The 22,868-nt window shown below is 35.4% G+C and overlaps 1 protein-coding gene across 4 annotated transcripts in view; it reads left to right on the top strand.

Annotated features, from left to right (window-relative positions):
• The window catches only part of CPSF6 (cleavage and polyadenylation specific factor 6), a 33,036-nt gene that overhangs the window by 206 nt on the left and 9,962 nt on the right, over nt 1-22,868 (top strand). Inside the window, exons 2-10 of one of the 4 annotated variants that reach the window (XM_077775287.1) lie at nt 7,504-7,713; nt 10,077-10,180; nt 13,287-13,432; nt 14,340-14,513; nt 14,644-14,754; nt 15,198-15,702; nt 17,637-17,752; nt 18,265-18,418; nt 21,168-21,357. In XM_077775287.1, coding sequence (XP_077631413.1) covers nt 7,504-7,713; nt 10,077-10,180; nt 13,287-13,432; nt 14,340-14,513; nt 14,644-14,754; nt 15,198-15,702; nt 17,637-17,752; nt 18,265-18,418; nt 21,168-21,354 — 1,707 coding nt within the window. In that variant the 3' untranslated portion in view covers nt 21,355-21,357. Of the gene's footprint in view, nt 1-7,503; nt 7,714-10,076; nt 10,181-13,286; nt 13,433-14,339; nt 14,514-14,643; nt 14,755-15,197; nt 15,703-17,636; nt 17,753-18,264; nt 18,419-21,164; nt 21,358-22,868 lie in introns of all 4 variants that reach the window. The other 3 variants (XM_077775286.1, XM_077775289.1, XM_077775288.1) reach the window with 3 other exon arrangements.

Raw genomic sequence — 22,868 nt, 5'->3', positions numbered from 1 at the left:
GCCGCGGGGAGGAGGAGGAAGCCCGGCGGGGCGCGCGCCGGCCGCCGCCTCTTCCCCGGCCCTGCAGCTCGGGCTCCGATTCCTCTGGTCGCTCCATTTTGTCTCCCCGGCCGCGCACGGTCGCCTCATGGAAGGCCGCATTCATGGCCCTTTGTATCCCGCGCGCCCAGTTTCCTGGGCTCCTGCTCGCGTTTGCGACGGGTTTTGGCGTGGCGCCTTCTTCCTCCTGCCTTCACGCTTTCTGAAGGCGGCTTAGGTGTAGGCACGTTTGCAACAAGTCGTTTGACTTTTGGACCATCGATCGTGTTTAAAAATCGGTGCGTGGGCCGTGCCTCGGTGGTCGAGGTCTTGCAGTACCGTGGAGGCCCTGTTGTTCTTGGCTTTTGTGATGAAAATACGCGTGAAGATAGGTGGCCTGAACCAAGAGGAAGGCTTGGAAGTGCTTTGGTTGGATGAAAAAAAAAAAAAAAAGTGGTAGCTCACCAAGAGATAAGAGAACTGATTAAAATAAAGACCATGCAGCCGAAATTCTTTAGTATAGTTTAAAAATAAAGGATTGTAAGTAAGACCCGATGTTCAAAAAAGCAAAATGTTAAATGTTCTCCCAGGGATTTGCTTTACCTTTTGAAAGGTAGGAGAAAGTGAGAATACAAGGTTTTTCCGGTATCTCACAAGCCACGGTTGCCCAGAAGAACTAGCCGCGGAGCTGTGATGTCTGATGTTGAGCATCCTTGCAAAAGATCTCTGTTTGTTACTAGAGTAGTGACGTGTAAGCTCTAAACCTGCTGTTCACATCTTCGCTGCCTTTCTATAGTAACACATTTTTGAAAAATAAATTGTGTCTTACTGTAGTGCACCTAAAAGCTTTATTTTTTATGGTTTCCAGGTCCGTCAGAGAAGCTTAATACAATTCCACTGGTTAATGCGTTTTTCTTTTTTGTTTTCTTTTCCCTCCTGCATTAAAGACTTACTAATTTTTTTTAATGCTTACTTATTTATTTTTGAATGAAAGAGAGACAGAGAATCCCGTGCAGGCTCCCCGCTGTCAGCGCAGAGCCAGATGCTGGGCTGAAAGTCAGGAACCTGAGCTCATGACCTGTGCCTAAATCGGAGGCTTAAGGACTGAGCGACACAGAAGCCCTTACGTTATTTGTGACTAGGGGCTCAAATAGGGAAAGTTAGAAGTCCTTACTGTTCTGGTTTTCACGAATGACTTTGTGCCCCAGGTTTAAGTATTAGAAAGGAAAAATAAAATTTTTTTCAAGTTGCTTTAAATGTTGGCTACTCCCTTAAAGACTGGATAGTGTAATCAAACGTTATGTTTTAAAATCTTCCTTGCTAAGGTTTCAAATCTTCGTTGCTTTTATTGTGTTTATATTTTGGACATGTGATGCCTGAGTTGTGTCAATGACAAATTAGAAAACCATTTTGAGTGCTGTAATCAGATTCTAATGCTCTTAAGGTCAGTAGACCAAGATCTCTAGGAAATTTCTTATTTATCAAATGGGCATAACATTCCGTCTAAAAGAGGGCCATACCCACAAGTAAAGGAACAGTTAAATGTTCAAGATTTCTTCATTAGGTTTTCGTAAAAGAAAATACATTTGCTTTGCCTTTTTCCTTATGATAAAAGAAGAATTTGGGTACAGTTTTAGAACCTGACCTCTGCATGAAAGTTTTTTTTATTTTAGGCTTTCACATAATTAATTTGGGATGGGCATTTCTCTAATACATATAGCTGGAAGGAGTGATACTTGTTTATCCCTGTGCGGTAACTCGTGCTACTGAGCAGGAGGTAAAAAGAGATTAAAATTTTGTGGCCCTTATGAATAACTGTCTGTAGGATTCTCTTAAAAATGTAGCGTTTTGTTGACTTGAACTAGCATTTTATCTCACACATGGTTGTATAGTCTTACCAGTAAAATCTTTATACAGTACTTTTGAATAGATTAATGGGATTAAATAGAAGCTTTGTTTTTGTTATTTTGTGTATCTTTGCCCTTTGTTATTTCTTGTTTGCTGTGGTAATTGTACAAAATATGGACACAAAAGGATGGTTGGTCATTTTCAGGGTTCATCCTCTTTTTTTTAAACGATTACTGTCATTGAATCTTTTTCTGAAATTTGATCAGAATTAGATGTAACTACAGAACTATTATTGATTGATTTAGTTTTCTTATTGTGAGCTGGTGACCTTTCTACTGGCTGCTAAAATAAACTGTGACTTAACTAAGTGTTTTACTAAGTAGAAACAATCTTAACTTCTTTTGGCTTCTAAACTGCTATAAACCTTCAAGAAAACTTTATTCTTCATGTGAGTTGCAGTTTTAATTGCGTTTGTATACTTTAAAATTCTCTGTGGTCTATTTTCTATTTTCTTCTGTTTTAAGTGATACTTATAAAGCTTTTTTTCAGGTGTATTTTATGAAGCTTGCTTTCTTTCATATTTCAAAAAGTAGAGACATTCAAACCTTCAGTTTGGGGATGGGGTTGAGAATAAGTTTAGTGAAACTATAGCGTTCCTTTCTTCACCAGATGAATTTAAGAATGGAGAATAAAGTCGGAAAAAGGGAGAAGGCACAAGGGACTTGGCTATTCTCTGTGGGTGCTCTTTAGGTTCTTAAATTGAAGGTTTTTGGATGTAACCAAATTGAGAACCGTCAGTTGCTCCAGTAGAAAGAGAATTTGAACTACATCCAAACCTCTACATTACTTGATCTGGAGTTGAGAAGAAAGCAGTTCTGTTTCAGTCTCTATAGTATATGCTAGTCCAGTTTGAACTGGGATTTGTACTCTAATGTGGTAGTTACTAGCCTGATATTTAATATATTATAGACGTTATTTTGACCAAGAGTAAATAAATTTTTTAACTTGGTTGTTCAAAATACATTTCTTGATTATTTGTTATATGCCAACAAGGAGGGTTACAAAGTTCAGAATGCCCTGTAGTGGGGCAGTGAGGGATATCTACATAATTATAACACTTTGGCAAGTCATGTATTGTAAAACCCACTCCTTTATGTGTATCTTTATCTGTTGCATTTTTGTTTGGGGGGGAAAGTAAAAAAATTCTAGGAACCTCAGGAAAGTTTACACTGTATATACATTGAAGTGTGTGTTTTGCTTGTTTGGAGATCAAAACCTCAGTATAGAGAATTTAGTTATTGATCCATCTGGTGGTAGATCACTGATAGCAGTGCTGATTTTAATAATCTGACTACCTAGCTTTCATGAGCCCTTATTTATACTTTATATTTAATCATTGTTTCTATTCTAGCCAGTTGTTTAGCCAGTTTTGAAAAATAAGTTTATTGGACAAATGTCAGTGAAAACTTATCTCTGATAAATTTATGTTTAATAGAAAATTCTCGGAGATAAAACTGTAAGGTTGAGAATGAGGTAGGTAGAGATTGATTCAGAAACCTTGGTAGAAATATTTAGGGGAGCTAGAACTCTTAATTTTATTATTTATCAGTGTAGTTTAATCAGCTGCCTGTGAACTGTCCACTTTCTGGTTTATGTGGCATATTTTTAGTACCAAGTTGGCTTCCTTACCATTAGTTGAGCTTTTTGCAGGGATTACAGACTAATTTTCAAACCTGCTCATACCATAAGTAGATACAAATCAGAAGGTGATGGATTTTTTATAAAGATAAATATGTATTAGATTATCTGCTGTTGGATTTTGCATGCTAGTATTTTTCTTCCATGGTATGGAATACATTTTGTAAATACAAAATATAATCCTCCCCCTCCTTTATATTACTCCAAATGGAACTGACTACTAAATTCCTTTCTTTTCTTTCTTTCTTCTTTCTTTCTTTCTTTCTTTCTTTCTTTCTTTCTTTCTTTCTTTCTTTCAATAGAGCGCTTTGAAATAAGGGGCTCTTACTATACCATCACTGGTACTCATATAATGCAGGAATGGTATTATTGCAATTTTTTAAAAATGTTTTATTTATTTCTGAGAGGGAGAGAGAGAGAGAGAGACAGTATAAGCAGGGGAGGGTCAGAGAGAGAGGGATATAAAGAATCTGAAGCAGGCTCCAGGCTCTGAGCTAGCTGTCAGCACAGAGCCCGACGTGGGGCTCGAACCCACGAACCGTGAGATCATGACCTGAGCCAAAGTCGGACACTCAGTTGACTGAGCCACCCAGCACCCCTACAGTTTTGGATCACCAAAGGCCATGTTGGACTTATTAGGGAGAATGAAGAGTGTAATATGGTTATTCCACGGTCATCTCAGTAATGGTATATACAGTATATACATAAAATAAAACATTTATGTAAGGTGATTAAGGAAAAAAATGTCTAAAAATAAGTCCTTGGAAGGAAGAGGGTGGAGGTAATGAAACAGTTAAGAAACATTGCCTTTAAAAGGGACCTAATAGAATTTTTATTATTTTACTATCCATGTTATTTTAGTGTTTTCACTGATGTGGCAACAGCTACTTGTATATATGTCATGTGGACTATAATCTTGAAGTATAAAATCTTGAAAGGATGCCTTGCCTTTACAATGATTGTAGTGATTTAGAATGTAGGGAATGAAAAAATTACTTGGATTTTTAACAAATCCTAAGAGCTGTTATTTTACTGGAAGTTCTGTATAATGTGCAGCTCTATTAGTAGGTTAATTACTATGAAAAGTAGATAAAGACTGGGCAGTATTTGGCATCTGAAATATTTAGCGGCGTTGTGTTGATGTTGGTTGGTTGGTTGGTTGGTTAGTTTTTGAATGCCATTAAAACTTCTTAAAGGTAATAATTTGAAAAGATTCTTTCCATAGTAGAACTTGACACTGTTGACCATTTCTCTTTGACAAAGTGGAAGCTTGTTTTTGGTTCAGTAGACATTCAGATCTCACCTTTTTATTTGACCTGTGATATATTGATGCATGCCCCCCTTCCCCGTTTAAAGTGGGAACAGAAAGTGGATGTGTTCTGTATCTTTTTTTTTCTTAATGAGGATAGATGTAATATGCTGAAGCTGAAGGAAGATTACTGATATTACAAGAATGTGTGCTTTGAGTTGCATTTTTAGTAATGGTAGCAAATGTATTTAGATTCATTAATAATTTTTCACCACATTCAAATGCATACTGTTGGGGCTAGAAGGAACAGAGTGAAGCTAACTAGTCCACATGGATATCAAACCCCAGGACCCTGATCTCAATTAGCATCATACTTCAACCAATTGGAAGCAGTCCAACTACCAGACAAAATGGCTGATCCTAAATATTGATAGAATCATATCAATATGGAAAATTGGTTGGTGTCAACATAGCAATTCGTGGATGGACAAAAATAGTAAGTGATTGTGATTCACCAGGTCAGTGTAGCTGCGATTATACTTGTAAATTATTGTCTACTTGTGTATACATTTTCCTAGATTTACAACTAATGAAAAATCAAGTAATGTGTTAACCTATCTTATAACCCTTTAAATAACCCTTGCATTCTTTTTTACTCTCCCTCAGACCATGTATTGTGATTATAGTCTCTGCTAAGGAGGATGGAAACACAACTCCCTTTGAATAATAATGATGATGATGATAATAATAATTCCATTTGATAAAGTACAAAACCAGATTGCAAGAGTTTCAAATGCCCACTGCCCCTTGTGGGAATCTTTTTAGTATCTTACGTATATGGAACCACTGCTGCCACCAAGCTTCCTGAAGCTTCACCTGCACTGAGAACTTCATAACAAAAATTTATCCTCCCTTTTCCTTATTTTCACTGTGACTGCAATTGGAACATGTTACTTTAAGAAAAACTCAGGTCAAAAAGATTATTTTGATACTGCTGTACAAACAAACAAAATTAAATGATGGCATAATTTAGTGACTTGTCTTAGTTTCTGCCCATTACTAAAGATGGCTTTGTTCTTTAACTTACCTTGAGATCTTGGATTCCTTATTTAAAAAGTCTTAACAGAAATTCTGCCTCATAACAAAATGTTATGTAAAGATGCTGTTATATAATTAGTAAATTGGTTAACTTGGTTATGCAAAAGGTTACCTGAAGATGACTTTGTAAATTTCAGATCTCTTTGACTGTGTGTATAATTGGTATTTCCCCTTTTAGGTTTTTTTCTTCTTTTTTGTTTAAAAAAAAATCTTAACTCTGGCCCTCTTCTGAATAACAAAACAGAGCTATTGAGCTCTGTTCCCATGGGGCCTATGATGACAATATTTTGTTGATCTGTTTGGTCATATTACAAATGCTTTCTGTGGATCATTCTCTATTCTTGTAATAGTCCTTAAAACTGTTAGAACTGTCAGCTTCTCCTTATGTGCCATTAATATAACATTTCATCCTTAATAAGTAATATTAATGAGAGGCTATAGCTTATATTGCTTATATCTGAACCCTTAAGTTTGTTTTACAATTGTAATTGCTTCTGTTCTTACTGTCTCAAATAGTCTACCTTATTTTACCTTTATTTTTCAGAAGAAAAATAAAATAGTTCACATTGATTTAGATACTTAGTGATGGAAAAGAAGGAAGATAATAGTTTTTCTTCTGATTCTGGCTAGTCAAGTCTGTGGCCCTTACTAAAAGCAATTTAAATGGGGTTGAGTGTTATGCCAATGTATGCATTTCGTTTTTCTCATACTTACTGTGGTAGAACCCTCCTTTTTCTTTTTTTCCTCCTATTTACATATGTTTCTTTTTTTGCTTTCCTTTTTTCCTTGCTTGCCATTTAGGCATGTAAGTGGCGTCCACTAGCATTGTTTGAATTCTGTTGGTGGCAGAGCTTTACTAGATCCTTCTTCATATCCTTTTCTCTTGCTAATTGTCTAGATACCTCTTGCTAAATTGACTGGAGATTTAAGAAGTCAAGTAAGCATTAACTCTTTGTTGACTGAGAATAATGGAACTATTGCTAGATACTAATTTGGATAGTCTTACTCATTTTATTTATTGTTTCTCATTTCCTGTTCATTTGTTAGGATTTTGAAATAATTTAGGTACCTACATTTCTTTATCCCTTCCCTTTGGCTTAGCTCAGTGTGCTTTTTTCTAAAAATACTATCTTGCAGAGTTGAGAAACAACATCCTGAGTACCATAGAAAATGATAGTTGTATTTTTCTTCAGTTAAAGCTTTTTAATAGCTTTATGTTTTGTTTGTGATATTTTTGTATTTTTTAAAGCTTATTTGCATTCGTGTATTGTTATTTCTACTTCAAGAGTATTGTACTTCCAAGAAAAGTTTTATATTGTTACTTTATTTTGACTACATATTCTTTTCCCTGAGGAACATTATTTCCTGTACTATAATATATATCAGTGGGGAAAATAGGATTTATTGTATAGAAATTCACTTTATAGGCACCATTCAAGATTACATATATGGCATAAAGATTTGTACTGAGATCTTTGGGGCTTTATCTTCACTGGATTTTTAAAACAAAATAGTTGAATGAATTTGTATTCCAATCTGTTTAGTGGTAGTCTGACTGCTATATAATCTAGAGCATTATTTCTGTGTCTCAGGAAGCTGAATATGGTGGACATGATCAGATAGATTTGTATGATGATGTCATCTCTCCATCTGCAAATAATGGAGATGCCCCAGAAGACCGTGATTACATGGATACTCTCCCACCAACTGTTGGTGATGATGTGGGTAAAGGAGCAGCACCAAATGTTGTCTATACGTATACTGGAAAGAGAATTGCATTGTATATCGGAAATCTAACATGGGTAAGTAAACTTAACATATGAATTAAATTCATTGGTAGTTTGTTTTGAATTGTTCAAGTAGTTAATTTCTTCCATTTTTATAAAACAAAAATTTGAAGATTTGTTTTGTATACTTGTTTATGCAATGAGGAGAGAAGTACAAATACACTTAAAACATTATAAATTTTATTTTCTTGGTGTGTATTTTTTTATTAAAAATTATTTTAATGTTTATTTTTTGAGAGAGACAGCAGGAGCGGGGGAGGGGGAGAGAGAAGGGGACAGAGGATCTGAAGCAGGCTCTGTGCTGACAGCAGAGAGCCTGATGTGGGACTTGAACTCTTAAACTGTGGGATCATGACCTGAGCCAAGGCAGAAGCTTAACCACCTGAGCCACCCAGGTGCCCTCCCCCCCACCCTTTTTTTTAAGTTATTTATTTTTGGGAGAGTGCAAGCCAGAGTGGGGCACATAGAGGGGGACAGAGGATCCAAAGTGGGCTCTGCATTTACAGTCTGACAGCAGTGAGTCTGATGTGGGGCTCGAACTCAAAAACCACGAGATCATGACCTGAACCGAAGTGATGCTTAACCGACTGAGCCATCCAGGGGCCCCTAGAACATTATAAATTTAAGATCTAGTTTTGAATTTTTGCGGTCATTCAGCTTGTTTTGGTAGAGATTCCAGTTAAATATAGTTCAATTCTTTTGAGTTTAAAATTCAATATTCTTTTTACCTTACTACTTCTACATTTATAGTATCCTGTTTTACAAAGAAAAATACTCACGTAAGATCTGAAACCAGGATTCAGAACTGCAAGGAAAGGCACAGTACGACTCTGGTTTTTAAAAGTTTTCATTATTAGAAGCTTCTGGTTCACTCAGTTGGAAGAGCGAGTGACTCTTGATCTTAGGGTTGTGGATTTGAGCCCCATGTTGAGCGTAGAGATTACTTTAAAAAAATTTTTCATGGGGTACCTAGGTGACCCAGTTGGTTAAGCAGCAAACTTTGGCTCAGGTCAGATATGATCTCATTGTTCGAAGGCTCTTGAGTTTGAGCCCCACGTCGGGCTCTTTGCTGACAGCTCAGAGCCTCTAGTGTACTTCCAATTCTGTGTCTCCCACTCTCTCTGCCCCCTCCTCTGCTTATGCTCTGTCTCTCTCTCTCTCAAAAATAAATAAAACAAAAAAAAAATTTTAAGTTTGCATTATTTAATTTACATTATAGACTTGCTGAGTTTCATTTCTGCTTTTAATGTTTACTTTTGAGAGAAAGAGTGTGTGAGCATGCACACGTGAGCAAGGGAGGGGCAGAGAAAGAGGGAGACAGAAATCTGAAAACAGGCTCCAAGTTCTGAGCTCTCAGCACAGAGCCCAATATAGGGATTGAACTTGGGAATGGCAAGATCATGACTTAAGCCAATGCTTAACCGATTGTCTATAAATTAACATTTGTCACCCTTCAGTAGCGTTTTTTAAAATGTTTTATTTTATTTTTGAGAGAGAGCAAGAGACAGAACATGAGCGGGGGAGGGGCAGAGAAAGAGGGAGACAGAATCCAAAGCAGGCTCCAGGCTCTGAGCTCACAGCACAGAGCTTAACGCAGTGCTGAAACTCATAGAATCGCAAAATCATGACTTGAGCTGAAGTCGGAAGGTTAACCGACTGAGCCACCCAGGTGCCACTAGTAGCATTTTATTTTTAAATGTTCCCATTTTTAAAAAACAAACTCCTCTCCATAATCACTCAGTCTGAGCAGTTTTGTAATATTGGAGACCATTGCAGTGTAGTTGTGAGGAGTGCGATTGTTAAATAAAACTTTGTATCTTAGCTCCACTATTTATTACTTTTGTGATCTTGGGCAAGCTCTTTAACTTCTCTATTGCACCATGTGTGAAATGGAAATACTAATAGGACTTAATGTAGGATTGTTTTAAGAGTTAAGAGTTTGATATAAAGTACATGATAGGTCCTCAATACATGTTAGTGCTTTTTTTTTTCTTTCCAGTCTTATACTCAAGCATAAGATGGAATTTATTTCCCAAAGTAATTTTCCTTTAGGGAGAGAAGGGATGAGCAAGATTGGTTTTATTAAAAATTTAACGTCATAGCAGTTTAAAATTGGAAGAGACCAGAAACTCTTTAAGAGTAAAAAAAAATTGTATCTCATCTCTAAGGATGTATACCTTCTGATTTCTGAAACTCTTTTCAAGGGATGGTTATGTCCTCAAGTGCTTTTGTGTCACTTAAAAATTGGCAGTAATTGCACTTAGATTTGCACTGTTAATTATCTTTTGTTTGTTCTGAGTTTACCCTTAAAAACTAAATAGAAACAATAAAAATCTTGGATATATTTTGATGGTTAATGAAGGGGAAATATCTTGCAGTGGACAACAGATGAAGACTTAACTGAAGCAGTTCATTCTTTGGGAGTAAATGATATTTTGGAGATAAAATTTTTTGAAAATCGGGCAAATGGCCAATCAAAGGGGTAAGAATTTTGTTTTCATTTTTTTTCCTAATATGTTCATAACTAGAGATTGTAATTTTGGTAGTAACTATTCTTAATGTTAACCATATGCGTGCTTTATTATCCACATTGGTAGAAGGTTCTTGGGCAGAGATATGTACTTATTTTACTTACCTTGTGGTCTAGCTCACCAAAACTAGTGAATCTGGAAGTGTGAACACATTAGGTCTATTTAATTTTCCAGAGTTTTCTCTATGTGTGTTTGAAATGATTTTTGAAACGACAGTTTGAAGAAGCATTATTATCCTGTGATTAAGGGATGGGGAGAGATGGGCAACTAGAAAGTAATATAACATGAATGTTTTGCTTAATTTTTTTTAACTATTAAGTTATATGAATGAGATAGGATCATTATAGGAATATTATACAGATACCCAGAAGTAGGAAAATAAAAAGCCACAAGCTCACCATCCATAGATCATCACTCTTAACGTTTTAGTGAATATATTTTCAGGTTTTTTTCTTAGTGCTTATATCATATTTTTATGAAAAAACAAACAGGATTACAGTTCACATGTTTTAGAACATGTTTGGTAAAATGAGTAAAATGTACTTATCCATAAATACACTTCCTCTCTAATGTCTTAATTCTTTCCATCATATCTTATATGTTACAGTAATTATTTTACCTGGCCCAACCCATTATTATTTCTTACTTGAACTTTTGTAATAGCCTCCTACCTGATGTTATTGCTTTCACCTCAAATCCCCTGTGGCTTATGCTATTACAAAATGTAAACCTAGGAAAAAAGTGCCATCAATATTTGTCTGTTCAGATCTTTTAATGGCTACCTAAGAATCTTAACTATGGCCCTATAAGGTACTATATGATCTGTTTCCTCACCACCTGTTTGACCTTATTCTTAACCACTGTTCACCTTTCTTATGCTGTTTTAGTAATATTTATCTCTGCTGTTCCTCAAAAACATTCCTACTTTGGATTTTTACGCTAGTTGTTTTTTATTCTTGGTTTGTTTTATCCCCCAAATATCCACATAGATCTCTCCCTTTTTTTTTTTTTTAAATATGTTTAATTATTTTGAGAGAGAGAGAGAATGGGGAGATGGGCAGAGAGAGATGGAGAGAGAATACAAAGCAGGCTGCACGCTCAGTGCAGAGGCCAATGCGGGACTGAGTCTCAAGACCATGAGACCTGAACCGAAATCAGAGTCAGACGCTTAACCAGCTGAGCCACCCAGATGCCCCTCTTTTCATTTCATTAAGGACTCTGTTGAAAGAGTTCTTTCTCTTCCCTCATCACCATATTCAAAATATTAGCTTCTGCTCATATCACTGTAAGATAGGAGCAGATAAAATAAAAATTTTATCCCCAATTTATTTCCTTCATTTTTTGTTTATTATAGTGTATTTTACTTATTTGTATTCTCTCCAGTTAGATTGTAAGCACCACAAGAGGAAGGATTTTGTTTTGTATCTCTAGCCCTGAATTGTGCCTGGCATGTAGGAGTTGGTGCTCAGTAAATACATGTTAAATTAATGAATTCATTAAATTGTTTATTAAGCGTTGTAACCCAAGATAGAATTGAGTTACATAGCAGAATTTGTCAGTTGCCTAGAGTAAGGGATTTAGTCAAAGGACCATTTTGAATATTAGGGACAGAAGGATCCTAAGATCCTAAAAACACTTCTGAGAAAAACCTAGAATATCCTAGAACTGTGTGAAATTGTAGCCTTTTTTTTTTTTCTATTTTAAATTTATTTTTCTTAATTGAGCTCTAATTCATGTACATAACATAAAATTCACCTTTTAAAAATATTCACTCTGATTTTTGGTACAGTTATCACTATCTCATTCCAGAACATTTCATCACCTACCGAAGAAATCCCATACCTATTAACAATTTGTCTCTGGAATTTGCTTATCCTGAATATTTCATATAAATTATATAATAATAAATTATATAATATTGGTCCTTTGTGACTGACTTCTTTCACTAGCATGTTTTCAGCATTCAGCCATGTTGTAGAATGTATCGGTACCTAATTCTTTTTATGGCTAAATACTGTCCCATTATATGGATACGTCACGTTTTTATTCTGTCCACCCTCTGATGGACATTGAGGTTGTTTCCACATTTGCTTTTGTGAATAATGCCCCTGTGAATATTCTTATACCAGTTTTGTAAATACATGTATTCAATTCTGTTAGGTGTATATACACCCAGTAGTGGAATTATTGGATTATATGTTAACTCTATATTTAACCTTTGAAGGAATTGTCAGCTTATTTGTCAAAGTGACCATACCATTTTACATTCCCATCAGTAGTGTATGAAATTTTCCATTTCTCTACATCCTCAACAACACTTTTTATCTTTTTTGATTATAGCTGTTCTAGTGGGTATGAAATGGCATCTCATTGTGGTTTTTGATTGATTTTTATTGATTTTGATAAATAACCCTGATGGTTAGTGATGTTGAGCATCTTTACACAGTGACATTATTCATTATAACCAAGAAATGGAAACAACCTGAATGTCCATCAGCTAAAGAATGGATTTTTTAAAAAAATGTGCTGTATCCATATTGTGAAATATTATTCAGCCATAAAAAAGACATTAAGTAATGGTACATGCTACAACATGCATAAATCTAAAAAACATTGTTCAGTGAAAGAAGCTATTCATAAAGGGCCACATATTGTATAATTTCATGTATATGAAGTGTTCAAAATTGGCAAATTTATAGAGACCGAAAATGAATTAGTGCTTTCCTAAGGTTGAGGGATGAGAGAAAATGTAGTAACAGCTAATGAGAGTGGGGTTTCATTTTGAGATGATGAAAACGCTCTAAAATTGATTATGGTAATAGTTGTAAACCTCTGAATATAATAAAACCCACTGGATTGTGCACTTTAAATGAGTGAGGTGTATGGTATGTTGTTATTTTGAAATAGTTAAAGATGAAAGTCTGTACTTGTATAGTATTAATTTAAAAAATATTTTCATTTTTCTTAAAGGTGAATTCACATCATTTCCTTTTTAATAACAATAGTTTTGTTAATCCCTCCTTACTTTCTGTCCTCACCCCTTTAAACATCTTTTAGGTTTGCCCTTGTTGGTGTTGGATCCGAAGCATCCTCAAAAAAGTTAATGGATCTGTTGCCTAAAAGAGAACTTCATGGTCAGAATCCTGTTGTAACTCCATGCAATAAACAGTTCCTGAGTCAATTTGAAATGCAGTCCAGGAAAAGTAAGCAATCCCTCAGAGGCCTTTATTAAAAGATGTGCGTTTTAGCCACTGTTGCTAGCATTTGTTCGATGTTATATTAGAGAAGTCATTTTAATATTTAGTTCATTGGAGAATCTGTTTTAGAAAGTCCATCCCTTAAATTTGATTTGATTCTGGTTTATGGCTATGGTCCTGTGTACTGGAAACTTACTCCCATTTTTCTCTAGATGTCACAGACCCAATATTATACAACAGTGTGCAAGTTCTGTAGCCCTGCCATTCCTGTCCTGTCATTCCCATCCTAGAGAAAGGAGGAAACTACATTCTAATCCTTAGATTGAAGGAAAGTTACGTGGATAAGTGGGGGAGAAACCACTGATAACCAGAAAATACTCATTGATTTTCTGCTTGGCACCAAGACCTTTCACCACTTGGTAAAGTGAATGTAGAAAAGATTGGCCATCACACACTTATAAATGCTCTCACTTAAAGAGATAAGGTGGATAATCGTGTAATTAACAAATTCAAGTGGCTGTTTTTCTTTTAATGTTTTAGCAGCTAAGACTTAACTGAAGAATATGATACGAAATTTGATATGAAATTTAAATAATCTGTGCTTACTGAAATTCAGATTTCTGTTGGAGAATTTCAGTCTTGGCTGCTGCTGAGTATTGGTATTTTGAAAGTAACCCATATTTACTCACTGGAAATACATTTAACTCTGGATATTTTGAGACTTCAAAAGAACTTAAATAGATGTGACTGTTTCCATCCAGTACTTCTCATGTAGTTTGGACAGGCCCAAGACCTCTGCAAGTTAGTATATAGCATATATGAACTTTGAAATAGAGTTATTTCTAATAACAGTGGTTACATTTCAGAGGATTATTTTAATAAATGCTATTTATGAGTATTTGGATATTTGCAGCTACACAATCAGGACAAATGTCTGGGGAAGGTAAAGCTGGTCCTCCAGGAGGCAGTTCACGTGCAGCATTTCCACAAGGTGGTAGAGGACGGGGCCGTTTTCCAGGGGCTGTTCCCGGTGGGGACAGATTTCCTGGACCAGCAGGACCAGGAGGGCCACCCCCACCTTTTCCAGGTAAAATTTTTCTTAAATTACCATGGATAAAATGTGTCTACCTTAATACCTCTTTTCCTTTTCTCTCTTTTTCAAGTAATGCATTATTAATGTGACTTACTCTCCTTGTTATGCTATTTTTGGAATCCAGGAAATTTGATCAAGCATCTTGTTAAAGGAACTCGGCCTTTGTTCCTGGAAACTAGGATTCCATGGCATATGGGGCACAGCATAGAGGAAATACCCATTTTTGGCCTAAAAGGTCTTTATTTTTCTCCAAACTTGCTTGACTTATATATAGAATATTTACATCCGTCTTAATTTTCTTACCTCTTAAAAAATCCTTTCAAGACCATTTTTCCTTGTTTCACTTTCTAGCTTGGCATCAGAGTAGAATATAAGGTGGGTGATTTCACTGTAAGAAGTGTGTGTACACTGAAAGATGGAAACTCTAAGCATTGTAATGTTTATTAATGTTTTTGTTTCAATTAATTTTTCTTAAGCATAAATTGAGCTAATTAAATTTGTAAAGATGTATTTCACTTTCATAGTTGTTAGTGTAGCATTTACCATATGGGTTTCATTTAAAGAGAAAGAATCTTGGTCTATGAGTTGTGTTTTAAAAGTATAATCTTGGCATTAAGGTTAAAAATACCTTATTGAAGTGGTTTTTTTCTCTCTCCTTCTCTCTCCTTTATTCTATAGCTGGACAGACTCCACCACGTCCACCCTTAGGTCCTCCAGGCCCACCTGGTCCACCAGGTCCTCCACCTCCTGGTCAGGTTCTGCCTCCTCCATTAGCTGGGCCTCCTAATCGAGGAGATCGCCCACCACCACCAGTTCTTTTTCCTGGACAACCTTTTGGGCAGCCTCCACTGGGTCCGCTTCCTCCTGGCCCTCCACCTCCAGTTCCAGGCTACGGCCCCCCTCCTGGTCCACCACCTCCACAACAGGGACCACCTCCACCTCCAGGCCCTTTTCCACCTCGCCCACCTGGCCCTCTTGGGCCACCCCTTACACTTGCTCCTCCTCCGCATCTTCCTGGACCACCTCCAGGTGCCCCACCACCAGCTCCACATGTGAACCCGGCTTTCTTTCCTCCACCGACTAACAGCGGCATGCCTACATCAGATAGCCGGGGTCCACCACCGACAGATCCATATGGCCGACCTCCACCGTATGATAGGGGTGACTATGGGCCTCCTGGCAGGTAAGTTAGTATGTATCTATGACAGTAGATTTGGTGTATTATTTGATTGGTAAAAGATATTTACATTCCATTGCTGAGTTTGTTTTTGTTTTTAATTAATGATACTGCTCAGAGCACTAAAGTTTCTTCTTTGTTTTAGGAATTTGATCAATTTGTTAGATAGGTACTATTGATTATCTCGTTGCTCACCAGAAGTGTGGACTATCACATTACTAACTTCTAATTAAAATGGGAACATTAAATAATTTATAAGTATATTTGGGTAGACAAAGACTTAATAAAACACAGTTGTTGTGGAAATTAAGATAATTAATGATGATCCTTGAAGAAGAGCTGGGTGAAAACCATTAGTTTTTTTCTTTTTTTTTTTTTGAAACCATTACTGAAGTAAGTGATCTCTTAGCCCACTTCCAAGGTAATTTAAAAATATAATTTGGAGAGCTATGTTTATAATCTCTTAAGAACCCTTTGAATTTGCCCTCTTTAATTATTTCTGAGTTTGTCATTTGATTTTTTATTTTTTAACTATTACTGTTAAACTACTTTGTGCTTTATTTTCTCTGATGATGTCTTGAAGGAATGGATTTGAGAATCTGCCTAATTCCTTGCAGTTATACAGGCACATGGCAATAAATTTGATGTTGTAAACAAAGCACACTGACCATTATCTGTTCATAGAGGTTGCATCTTTATGACTGCCAAAAAATCATTAAAAAGTCTGTTTTTTTTTTTTTTTAAGAAAACATCTACTGAGCCAGTATAATTGCTTCTGTTCACTTTAATTCTAGTGAATTAAGTATTCACCTTTAGAATGTAGGAGTGGGTTAGGTGACTTGGTTTTACTGTTTAAAATTTGAGTTTCAAATACTTTTCCTAACATAATAGAATTTTTGTAATATTAGATTTTCAAGAATTGGGAATGGTTATATATGACTAATTTTTTATTGAAAATCAGAAAACTTCTTTCATGGGATTTTTTAAAGAGGGATAGAATGGGGACAAGTCACAGTATTTAGTTGAAATTATACATGGATTTTGAACAACTTGTAATGTGGTCAGGATGTCTATAAAGTTTTGGGAATGAGAGTAATACCTTAAAAGCATGCAAAAAGTTAATTAACAATTTTATCATTTCATTGGAATGAACTGCTACTACTTTCCTCAATTCAGTGTCCTACCTTGTCACTAGTAACTAAGATGGAAAAATGCTTACCTTTTCCTGTATTGTACATGTACAGTTGTTTTTTTTTTTATTGAAGTATAGTTGACATGTAATGCACATGTACAATTTTTAAAGTCCAGCATCTTTAGAAACTTTTGGCATTGAGTTCATTTTTTTTCCCAACAAATGTTTACACTTACTATCTTTTATTTGCCAGATACTCTTCTGGGGATTCAGTGGCAAACAAGATGGTCTAAGATCTTGTCCCTCCCTGAAGTTCTATTAATTAATCAGACATTTGTTATCCTTCTATTGTGAGCTGGACCCTGTGCCTAGAGGATGCAGACATAAATGTAACCAAATTCCTTGATTGTGTAGGGCTGTAGCTTTTGCTGCCAACATTTTAATATATGTATAAATAAATAAAAGAGCTAATAATATGTAACTGCTTTCTGTTATATAATATTCAGGGCAGTTTATTATATGTTTTTGTATGGCTGAAAAATATTGAAGATATGCAAATACGTTATCTCTGACCTCCAGAAAGACAAGGTTTCCAAGCTGCTACTTTATTTCAGCTGAAAGATAGTGTTGTAATAGAATATTGCTTAGACTTGCTCTCTTTGTAGGGTAAATAGCATACTTACATCTGACAAAGTAACTACTAGCTCTAAGGCACTTGTCACAAGCAAGTAGTATGAATTGTTTTATGCTGTTATGACTAACTTAAAAATTTGTTGAGTGCAATATAAGGTTCGTTTTTATTTTAAAGGGAAATGGATACTGCGAGAACGCCATTGAGTGAAGCTGAGTTTGAAGAAATCATGAATAGAAACAGGGCAATCTCAAGCAGTGCTATTTCAAGAGCTGTGTCTGATGCCAGTGCTGGTTTGTATATTTCTTCCTATATAAATATTTCTTATTTATGTTACTAGGAATGACCTAAAAAAAAAACCTATGTGCAGCCTTGGAGAACGGTCATTTACATTTAGTACTTATGTTCATATTTCCAAATTATTACCTGTGTTTATTTAAAAGACACTGAGGGAAGTAATATGTCACAGTGTAGTGAAGAGACCAATGATTTTAAATTCTTATGTGTAGATTTAAATTTTAGTCTTAACATGTAATGGGTTGGGGACCTTAAGGCAACTGATTCTCATATTCACAGATTAATAACCTGTGCTTTGCATGTCTATAATAATAATAAATTGTATTAGTTTCATGTACATAAAAGCTTTTTACAAATGGTGAAGCCCTAAAAAAAAAAAACCAAGACATCTTCTATAGTTAACGTTAGTGTTCTTCTTTTGTAAAATGCTTTCTCACTCTTATCCCAAGTGGTTCGGTGGTATTTTGTAAACAAAATTTGATTTCAACCCCTCTCCTTTCCCTGATAGGTGATTATGGGAGTGCTATTGAGACATTGGTAACTGCAATTTCTTTAATTAAACAATCCAAAGTATCTGCTGATGATCGTTGCAAAGTTCTTATTAGCTCTTTGCAAGATTGCCTTCATGGAATTGAATCCAAGTCTTATGGGTCTGGATCAAGGTAAAACTTTCCTGTCTCATGTCTATTTAAAACTATTACTTTACAAATAGAAAAAATGTTGTGTTTGGAACTTTAAAATAGGACTTTGATTTTACTTACTGCTGTTTATGCTGCAGCTAGAGTTAGATATTTTTGTTCTTGTTTTTAACATTGAATCAAATGTCAGATATTTGGTTGCTTTTAAAACCCTTCAAAAGGGGCTCCTGGGTGGCTCAGTTAGTTATGTGTCTGACTTCACCTCAGGTCATGATCTCACGGTTCATGGGTCAAGCCCCAGTTTGGGTTCTGTGCTGACAGCTTGGAGCCTGGAGACTGTTTCAGATTCTGTGTCTCCCTCTCTTTCTCTGCCCCTCCCCAGCTTGTGTTCTGTCTCTCTCTCAAAAAGAAATAAACATTAAAAAAACAAACAAAAAAAACCCCAAACTCTTCAAGAGTTTCTGGTTACTCTTAGAATAAGACTGTGAACATTCAGGAACTGTGTGATACCTGCCTTCTCTTTAGCTTCATTGTGTACTTCCTCCTTGCTCACCATTCTCTAGTCACAATGGTCTCCCTTCTCTTTTCTTTGATACATTAGCACTTAACCACCTCACTGTACTTATACCTTCTTTTTTTCAAATTTATTTATTTATTTATTCATTTATTTAGAGAATGTGCATGAGTGGGGGAGGGCCAGAGAGGGAGAGAGAATCCCAAGCAGCCCCTGCACTGCCAGTGCAGAGTCAGGTTAGGGTTCAAACCCTCAAATGGTGAGATAATGACTTGAGCCAAAATCAAGAGTCAGACGCTTAACCCACTGAGCCACCCAAGCAGCCCATACATACTGTTTTCATACTTGATATTCCTTCCGCTGGGAGCCCTTTTTCCTGGCTCTTTGCAAAGCTGGTTTCTTATCCTTCATGTCTCAAGTCCATCTTACTTCCAGGAGAGGTCGTCTCCCAGTCATTCTGTCATGTTGTTCTTTTTGTTTCTTTTATGGTACTTACTATAACCTATTTTTTATATTGCACATTTCTCTCCTCTAGAAAAGGGAAAAGGGCCATACCTGTCTTGTTCACTATGAGATTTCTAATGACTAAACAGTGTTTGGTACAGGATAGGTGCTAAATAAGTATTTCTTGAACAAAGAAGTTAATGAATGAATTATCTGTTCTTATTTTCTGATTAGGTAATTCCTTTTTTTAGCAGTACAGCTAACCTTGAAATTTTGCATATATTTGAAAGATAGATCTTTAATCTTTATGTAATATTCATAGGTCTGTCTTTAGTGTACTCTGATGTTAGAGTCTTCATTAAGATAACAGAAAGGAGCTTATTTTTGTCATGGTTCCCAGCTTCCTAATTACTACCTTCAGGACCCAGTTAAGGATCTTTGTATCTGAACAGATGTGTCATAGCTGAAGACCATACCTTACCTAGTCTTCTTTTTAACTTTTTAAGTCCAGTGTAAGAATTACTTTCTTGATCAAAGAGCGAAGTCTCGCTGTCTGGTACAAAATACAAAATAGATGTTTCAACTTACAGGCAGTTATTATTTCCTTATTAGGAATTTCAGAATGTAGCAGAATTTTTAGAAATATTTTAGGAAACATTTTGAAAAAAATGAAAAAGGAAAAAAGAAAACTTTTTTGAAAAAAAACTTTTTGGTTAAATTTCCTGTTTCTTGTTTTGTTTTTGAAGGCAGCTTATAAAACATTTCTTTTTATTGAATAACAATGTGAATTATATCCCAGTCTTTTCTACTGGTCGTAAATATTAAGTTTTGAATTCTGTTTCCCACCGTGCCCCCCCAGCCACCTCCACCCCTGAAGCAGGCATATATGTTATTAGAAAGTTTCTGGGGTGCCTGAGTGGTTAAGTCAGTTAAGTGTTTTGACTCTTGATTTCGGCGCAGGTCATTATCTCACAGTTTGTGAGTTCAGGCTCCACATTGGGCTCTGTGCTGACAGTGTGGTGCCTGCTTGGGATTCTCTTTCCCTCTCTCTGGCCCTCCTCACTTGCACTTTATCTGTCTCTCTTAAAATACATAAATAATTTACAACATTAAATAAAAATTTTCTTAGTGGAGTAGCTCTCATGGTGAATCAAATCAGATTTGGGTTAGTTATAAATGTAAAATCAATACTTACGTAATAGGTTTAGGTAACCTATTAGTGGGGTGGTAATTTTATATATTTAAATCTCACTGTGTTGAATAACTTCATGAATTTTATGCCTAAAAAACTCTTCTATACAGTCTTTGGTTTGAAACAAGTTGTCCTTTGAAATTTTTTTCTCCTTTACCTTTCTGTTGTTCCTTCAATAAATACATGTCTGGTGCAGGCAATTAGATGTAATAGATGGTAAGATGTATTGTCCTGGTGTGTCTGGATCCCAATTTGGGGGTGATTAGTTTTACAAATGAAATTTCTGTTTTTGTGGGGAGGGGGGTGTTGGTTTTTGGGAGAGGGAGAGAGAATCTTAACGTAGGCTTCATGCTTGGCAAAGAGGCTGACATGGGGCTAGATCCCACTACCATGAGATCATGACCTAAGCCAAAATCAAGAGTCTGTTGCTTAGCCAACTGAGCCATCCAGGTGTTCCAAAAATGGGATTTCTAATTCATGCTTATAGGTGAGTCAATAAGTCATTATTGGATGTTCAGGATATCCGAAGTCTAAACTGGATTTATAAGGAATTTTATTGCTTTAGGTGCTAAACACTGCTATCCACTTACAGAGAGCATTAATCCAGTAATTTCTTTTAGAAGACGTGAACGATCAAGAGAGAGGGACCATAGTAGATCACGAGAAAAGAGTCGGCGTCATAAATCCCGTAGTAGAGATCGTCATGATGATTATTATAGAGAGAGAAGCAGAGAACGAGAGAGACACCGGGACCGGGACCGGGACCGGGACCGAGAACGTGACCGAGAGCGCGAGTATCGTCATCGTTAGAAGGTGGGTATTCCTTGTTCCTGTTATATGTAGCATATGTGTTATTAACAGTAATTATAACTCCAAGGCTATTGTTTATCCAGTATATACCTACATTTTAAATGGTCCAACTACTTGTTCTGAATTTAATCTTCTGGAAACATCTGAGAGAAATGACAGGTAAGTAATGACAAGTTAAAAAAAATTTGACCTTTTATCCTTAAATATTGCTGAGTGAAAACTTTTAGATTGTTAATGGTCTTAAGAAAGCAAGAAAATAATCAAGAGGACTCATGTCTACTTCTAAAATCTAAAAATGGGAATTATAATTACGTAGTTTGCATGTAGTTTGAAATACAAAGTATAGGGAGTTAATTCATAAATATATATATATGTAATCGTGCTTGGGCTTTTAGATTGAAAGTTTCTCTCCTTGAACTAACTCTGTTCCTAAAACTTTTAAAGAAAAGTTAACACTATAATAGTTTATAATACAGGAGGATGGTTTCTTAGTATTGAAAGAGCTTTTGTACTTAAAAAAGTATTCTTTAGAAAAGACATTTTTCCTGGCATATGGTTTTTGTTTCAAAATAAAAGAAACCATATCCTTTAATTTGCAAAGAAGATATGAAACTTAATTAAAATGGGTTCAGGGTATTTCATATCTAAGAATTTTAAGTTGTATCGAATCATGAATTCTAGGTTAGAATAACCTTGAAATAATTTTCTTTGATGTTTCATTCATAAATCATAATCATTGTGTCTTTTTTCTGTATTTTAAAACTATTTCTTGTGTACATTTTTCATAAAGCGGGAAGTTGTCTGTTTATACTTCATTTTCACGTGTAATTTTATTTTTATATTTGTGAACAGCATTTATTCATGTGAAAAGTAGGGGGAAGGCACTATAAGGTTTGTGCATGTGACACAGAGTTTATTCTGTAAACAAAAAATTTTACTTTATATGTTGGTGGCATATCCAAATTAAATTAGGCAAAAACAAACCCCTTATAGGTAACTACACTTGACACAATTATTTTCCATAATCATGGGAAACAACTGAAAATTTAGTCATGGCTATTGTTAGTATTTAAATTGTAATGAGCAGAATCAAAGACTAAAAGTGTATGTAATTCTGTGACAGAATAGCATTTTCTTTCATTATAATATATTTTAGCAAACGAGATCCTTTTTAAATAATACTATTTATAAAATAACATGTAAGTCTTATTTTTATGGTATGTAAGCTATTATATTATTTACAGAATAAGGGCTTTTTGAAGTGAAAAGACCAGTTTAAATACTTTTCTAGCATTTTGAATATACATCTTGAATATTTATCAAAACTTCAATTTTAAAATAGTTTTCCACCTATTGTATTACGGAACTTACTAAAATCTCAAAACATTTCTTTAATATGAGGCAAAGCATTTTTCACTTTTAAGACTGAGCTTATTGAAATTAATACTGCTTTTGGATGTGAGTAAGGATTAAGTGTTGTGTCGTGTAAAGCTAAACACTAAAATTTAAAGATG

Source organism: Crocuta crocuta, unplaced genomic scaffold (genome assembly GCF_008692635.1).
Source record: "Crocuta crocuta isolate KB4526 unplaced genomic scaffold, BGI_CrCroc_1.0 scaffold97, whole genome shotgun sequence".
Classification (NCBI taxonomy): Eukaryota; Metazoa; Chordata; class Mammalia; order Carnivora; family Hyaenidae; genus Crocuta; species Crocuta crocuta.
The sequence above is the reverse complement of the archived record's forward strand: the minus strand, read 5'-3'. Positions and strand labels throughout refer to the sequence as shown.